Source organism: Papaver somniferum, chromosome 4 (assembly GCF_003573695.1).
Source record: "Papaver somniferum cultivar HN1 chromosome 4, ASM357369v1, whole genome shotgun sequence".
Taxonomy (NCBI): Eukaryota; Viridiplantae; Streptophyta; class Magnoliopsida; order Ranunculales; family Papaveraceae; genus Papaver; species Papaver somniferum.
Genome location: NC_039361.1, coordinates 68081113 through 68086938, shown reverse-complemented (window position 1 = coordinate 68086938; position 5826 = coordinate 68081113). Strand labels below are relative to the sequence as shown.

The 5826-nt window shown below is 36.1% G+C and overlaps 1 protein-coding gene across 2 annotated transcripts; it reads left to right on the top strand.

The window, feature by feature from the left end:
• Nucleotides 1-837: 837 nt before the first annotated feature.
• LOC113275799 (probable inactive purple acid phosphatase 1) lies at nucleotides 838-4855 on the top strand. Of its 2 annotated transcripts, XM_026525370.1 has the most exons (13): nucleotides 838-1120; nucleotides 1225-1419; nucleotides 1566-1657; nucleotides 1796-1862; nucleotides 2014-2136; nucleotides 2353-2449; nucleotides 2566-2706; nucleotides 2829-2910; nucleotides 3308-3440; nucleotides 3538-3743; nucleotides 3848-3973; nucleotides 4076-4413; nucleotides 4545-4855. In XM_026525370.1, the coding sequence occupies exons 2-13, from the start codon at nucleotides 1237-1239 to the stop codon at nucleotides 4829-4831; spliced, it is 1875 nt and encodes a 624-aa protein (XP_026381155.1). In that variant the 5' UTR covers nucleotides 838-1120; nucleotides 1225-1236; the 3' UTR covers nucleotides 4832-4855. The 2 variants fall into 2 exon arrangements, with proteins under 2 accessions (XP_026381155.1, XP_026381154.1); XM_026525369.1 differs by lacking the exon at nucleotides 4545-4855 and having other exon boundaries at nucleotides 2353-2456; nucleotides 2597-2706; nucleotides 4076-4484.
• The last annotated feature ends 971 nt before the right edge of the window (nucleotides 4856-5826 follow it).

Below are 5826 nucleotides of genomic sequence, written 5' to 3'. Positions count from 1 at the left end.
GTGGGTATACAGATCTGCAATTGAATATGAGAAGAAGAACATGCACAAAACTTTGAGCATGGCCAGGCAATGAAACAAAATTTGATTGTAATATCTCGAGAGGTAGAAAAGTTGACAACGGAGTTGGCTAATGCTGAAAAGATAGCACGAGCTTCCGCTGTTGTTGGTAAGAATATCTAACTAAATAACTCCCTTAAAACTCAATAGGATTGAACTCCTATGTGTTTGTGGTTGTTTTTCAAGTCTTTAGAGTTTGCACAAAAATGGTGAATCCACCTAAAAGCATCAGTGGTCTTGACTAGACCAGGCATTCTAATAGTTCCAACATCACCCTTTTGTCAGTACAGATTAAAAATTGTATATTGAAACAGACTACTGAGCATTTTTTTTTTTTTGCAGAATATTTGCACTACTGATGAGAAATCGCGCTAAGGTCCTTTAAATGGAACCATTCATGTTGTTGCTGGTGGTGGAGGTGCTGGACTCACTAAATTCACCACCTTAAATACCAAGTGGAGTGTGTTCAAAAGGCTATGATTATGGCTTCATTAAACTAACCGCACCTTCTTTTAGAGTACCAAAAGAGCAGTGACGGCGACATTTATGATTCTGTCATTATATCTCGAGATTATCAAGACATCCTGGCTTGCATACGTGACAGTTGCCCAGCCACTACCATGGCTTTTTTTCTTCTTTTTTTCCTGATGAAAAAGGTTAATATAACCATAGCTGCTTGATACATGTAGTTTTGATAAAGGTGATTTTGGACAATTTAGGAAGTAGAATTATATCCTATGTAATGATGTAATAAATCAGAACAAAGAAAAAAAGAATGAAAATACTAAAAGCACCCCTTTGTTAGACTTATTCCCTCCCACCAACAGTATCCAATCCTATATTCCGGGGAAGATTCTAATTTCATAAATTCTGTTCATCCCATTTACTCTTATTCTTCTTCTCTGTTGAATAAATTATTCTACTTCGTTTTGTATTTGCCTATCTTTCGATAATAGCCACGAGAAGAACAAAACAAGAAAACACTTTCAACTTGAGTGTTTTTTTTTTCTTTTTTTGATCAACTTGACTGGTTGGTGAAGTTCAATCATTGATATTGGTGCAAGTAAGTTTCCCGCAGTAATTTAATTCTTAGCTTAATTCCTGTTCAATCCCAGGGATGTTTGGAAATGATTGTATTAGTTACTATTCTGTTTTGATTCATTGCAGATTTTGATTGTGATGAAGTTCTACGGATTCATTTTTTTGTTAATTGTTACTCTGAGTGGTTCTATGAGCTTTGGAGAAGCAGAGAGAAGAACACTTGGAGATCAGCCACTTTCAAAAATTGCTATTCATAAGGCAGTAGTTGCTCTTCACAGTTCAGCTTATGTTAAAGCTTCTCCTTCTATTCTTGGGTCCAGGGTAAATAGTCTCTCTTTCATATTGCTTTTGTATTTAATCACTTTTCTTGATTCGTACTGTAACGCCTCGCCTTACATCTTGCACCAAACCACATAGGTGTGCCCAGTACATGTTTGAACTCATTTATATTTCCTTGATTGCCACAGGGAGAGAATACTGAATGGGTGACTGTTCAGTTTAGCTCACCAAACCCTTCAAATGATGATTGGATTGGAGTCTTTTCTCCGGCTAATTTCAGGTAATATAATATTCACTTTCGAGCGTATTGCTCGTTTTCAAGAAGCCAAAAGAATTTCAATGGATTGCAATTTTAATTTGACAATAACTTATCTTGTATTTTGATTGGTTTATTGTATTGTTGTTGCAAAATTTTCAGTGCTGCCACTTGTTCACCTGAAAATACTAGAGTGAATCCTCCATTTCTGTGCACGTCACCTATTAAGGTTTGAGGGTTACTAACTTACTCACTTGTTTTTCTTTCTCTTGAATCTTCACAACATAATAAGAAATGAAACCATGTATTGATACTTTTCCTTGAAGTGGAAGAGGTAGTTTTGAATGTGAATAATTGACATGTTATACTGTTTCTCGCAGTACCAATTTGCGAATTACTCCAGTCCAGACTACAAGAGAAGTGGGTCTGGGAAATTGAAATTACAATTGATCAACCAAAGGGGAGACTTTTCATTTGCACTTTTTTCAGGTGGCCTCACTAATGTAAGTCCACTGCCAATGTAGTTCACCTAATCTTCAGATTTTGAATCATTTGGCTCCTTCCCTAATGTGTGTATATATCGCCCATGTACCTGTACTTTCATGTCTCCATGCTAATGTTCTTCAACTACAAACACTTGCTGATCTATGGTTTTTCTGTCTTTACCAGTTAATTTGACTCTAATCTCATTCCCAATTAATTTGTTCTTGTGATAACAGCCAAAGTTGATCGCAATCTCGAATGCAGTAACTTTTCAGAATCCAAATGCACCTGTTTACCCACGTTTGGCCCAAAGGAAAGCTTGGAATGAAGTAAGTTCACTGTACGTCTAAAGTAACTGTAGTTATTAGTCAACTTTGTGCACTGAATTGTCTGAAAAGACTGAAACACATTAGAATGTTATCCAAAGTCCAAACCTGATTGCTCTAAAGAATTTAAAATTTGTTCCTTCACCTGGACAAGTGGATATGGGATTAATGAAGCAGAACCATTTGTTGAATGGGGTCGACAAGGAGGAGAGAAGACGCAGACTCCAGCTGGAACATTGACATTCAGTCGTAAAAGCATGTGTGGTGGGTAATCTTGTACCTCTTGTGATTTTTTATTTTGCTAATTTGAAGTCCTGGAAACTTGTACTGTTGAGCGTTTGTAATAAAGATAAGAGTGTAATATTTCCACCTATCTTCATATGCAGGTGCACCAGCAAGAACTGTTGGGTGGCGGGATCCTGGTTTCATACACACAAGTTTTCTGAAGGAACTGTGGCCCAACTCAGTGTATGCTGGACACTTATTTTGTTTTTATTAGTTCATTGTCAGCCATTCCTTTAAGAGACCCAAAGAAATGATGCACTAGTAATTGCCAACAAGAGCCTAGAAGGGAAATTCTACTGTGGTACCCACATCTTGTCTGCGATAACGTCAATAGAAATTAACATCAGTGAAGAAATTGAATTTTTTAAGTTTACAAAGCATGTTAATGGTTAAACATGTTTCTTGTCACTTAAATTGAAGTTTAATATTGTATCTCCTCCACCACCTCCATACTCTTAAGGTTACAATACCTTTTTTGTTCATGCTAATCAGAATTTTCATCGACATGACAATCACTAATTCAGTAACTAGGAAGATAACTGGTGTTTTTAGTGCATAATTTTAGTTTTGTTTTATGCAGGTATTCATACAAGCTGGGGCATAAGTTGTTCAATGGTACTTTTGTTTGGAGTCAGGAATATAAATTCAGGGCATCTCCTTATCCTGGTCAGGACTCAGTACAGCGTGTTGTTATTTTCGGCGATATGGGAAAGGTTTGATCTCTCTTTTCTTTTGAGATCCTAGTCAGTTAGTCCATTCAAAGGTAAGATGAAGAAACATAGGTTTTTGATGGTATACATTTTTGTTCAGGCTGAAGCTGATGGATCAAATGAATATAACAATTATCAGCCTGGTTCACTTAATACCACCAGAGAGATTATTCGTGACCTTAATAATACAGATATAGTTTTTCATATTGGAGATATATGTTATGCAAACGGTTACCTTTCACAGTGGGATCAGTTTACATCACAGGTGGAGCCTATTACCTCGGTTGTTCCTTACATGGTCGCAAGGTTTGTTTTCCCGTTCTTCATATACTTTTTTTTCATTATATGAGAGTGTTCCCTTTCCATATCTTCTTGAGTTTATTTAGCGAGTAAATGATTATTCTTTGCAGTGGAAACCATGAAAGAGATTGGCCCGGAACAGGATCCTTCTATGGGAATACAGATTCAGGTGGTGAATGTGGTGTGCCAGCTGAAACCATGTATTACGTTCCTGCTGATAACCGAGCTAAGTACTGGTAAAACATCTAACAACCACTTCATAACCTCGATGTGTGACATGATTACAATTTTGACCTCATTTAGAACTTGTAGTTTCCCCTCTTTTATTTTCTCTGTAGGTATTCGACGGATTATGGAATGTTTAAGTTCTGCATAGCTGATACAGAACATGATTGGAGAGAGGGTACAGAGCAATATAAGTTCATTGAACAGTGCTTTGCATCTGCTGATAGACAAAAACAACCATGGCTGATCTTTCTAGCTCATAGAGTTCTCGGTTATTCTTCTGGTTCATGGTATGCTGAGCAAGGATCATTTGAAGAACCAATGGGAAGAGAGAGTCTCCAAAAACTATGGCAGAAGTACAAAGTCGATATAGCAGTGTATGGCCATGTACACAACTACGAAAGAACATGTCCTGTGTACGAGGTAATAATAACCCACAATTTTATGGTTTGTAATTAGTTGATAATTGGTTGTTCGTGAACAAACTAACACATAACAGGGTAGTAAATTTTCTGCATAAAAGTGGTTGTGACCAAGCCATGCATTTTAAGTGGATCTAGTATAGCCTATTATTCACCTAAGCGAGGTCACACTATCAGGGTGCTTTAAACGGAACCATCCACGTCGTTGCTGGTGGTGGAGGTGCTGGACTCGCGAAATTCACCACCCTAAAGACCAAGTGGAGTTTGTTCCAAGATTATGATTTTGGCTTCTTAAAACTAACAGCTTTTAACCATTCGAACCTTCTTTTTGAGTACAAAAAGAGCAGCGATGGAAACGTCTACGATTCTTTCACTATATCCCGAGATTACCGAGACATCTTGGGTTGCACAGTTGACAGTTGCCCAAGTATGACAATGGCCTCATGATATATGAAATGAAATGCTTTTGGATTTCATGGGTTTGTTCAAATAGTATAAGCACCTTATTGTTAGATTTATTATTCCCACACAGTAGAGCAATAATGAATTAGATATCATTTTCACTGCACAAAATTGACTACTTTTTGAGCACCAAAACTTTGAGATCAAAGAATACACTTGTGAATATGTCAACAATTAAGGCAGTCGTTTGAGCAAGTCACATACAAACGTGTGAATTCAATTTCAACGCTCTAATTTGTTTATATTGTTTGTTAGTATTAGATTAAGTTGTGGATTTAGACCCCTCAGACGTGATCTCATTACACAAAATTGGTTAAAAAGACCAAAATCAACAATTTCTGGGTGAAATGGACAGTTAGATTTTGATACTGTTTAAATGGACAAAAATGTAAAAATAGTCGGGATGTAACCAGTTTCATCGTGCCAATTTTCAAATATTTTTTCTTATTTTTAATTTACACAGGATGTATCCAGTTTCATCCTTGCTATTTTTTAAATTTAAGCTAGGATGAAACCAGTTTCATCCTTATTCATCTTAACCATAACTAGTTCAAATGACTTAAACCATTTTCATCCTTACTTCTTTCTTTTTTTTGGCCATTTCACCCAAACTACTTTTAATCGTCCATTTGACTGTGATATAAAAATATTTGGACAAATGACCCATTTTCCGATCTCATTAACGATGAAAAATCAAAGAAAATGTGAATTATTGAAAATCGATTTATTTTCTAGTTGGTAGTTGGTAATCTCAACAACTATGTCTATTCATTGCTGTGGAGGGCGTAGTTAACAATGAAATTGTGACTTTAACATTTAAATGAGAAAATATATATCAAAGAAAATGGGGCAAGATGGTAATGTTTAATTTTATTTTAAAATGTTCATATTTGTGCTCTTTTTCCTTCGTCCAAAAATTTTTTCATTGGGTTTTAGTGGCAAGGTTTTAGTAAGGCAAATTAATTCAACATGGTGGTCAT

What these genes read in the sequence shown, in the direction of transcription:
- LOC113275799 (XM_026525370.1), top strand. Translation starts at nt 1,237, where the DNA reads ATGAAGTTCTACGGATTCATTTTTTTGTTAATTGTTACTCTGAGTGGT. An exon ending in CTTCTATTCTTGGGTCCAGG is followed by an intron (nt 1,420 to 1,565) that starts GTAAATAGTCTC and finishes TGATTGCCACAG; the next exon opens with GGAGAGAATACTGAATGGGT. An exon ending in TTTTCGGCGATATGGGAAAG is followed by an intron (nt 3,441 to 3,537) that starts GTTTGATCTCTC and finishes ATTTTTGTTCAG; the next exon opens with GCTGAAGCTGATGGATCAAA.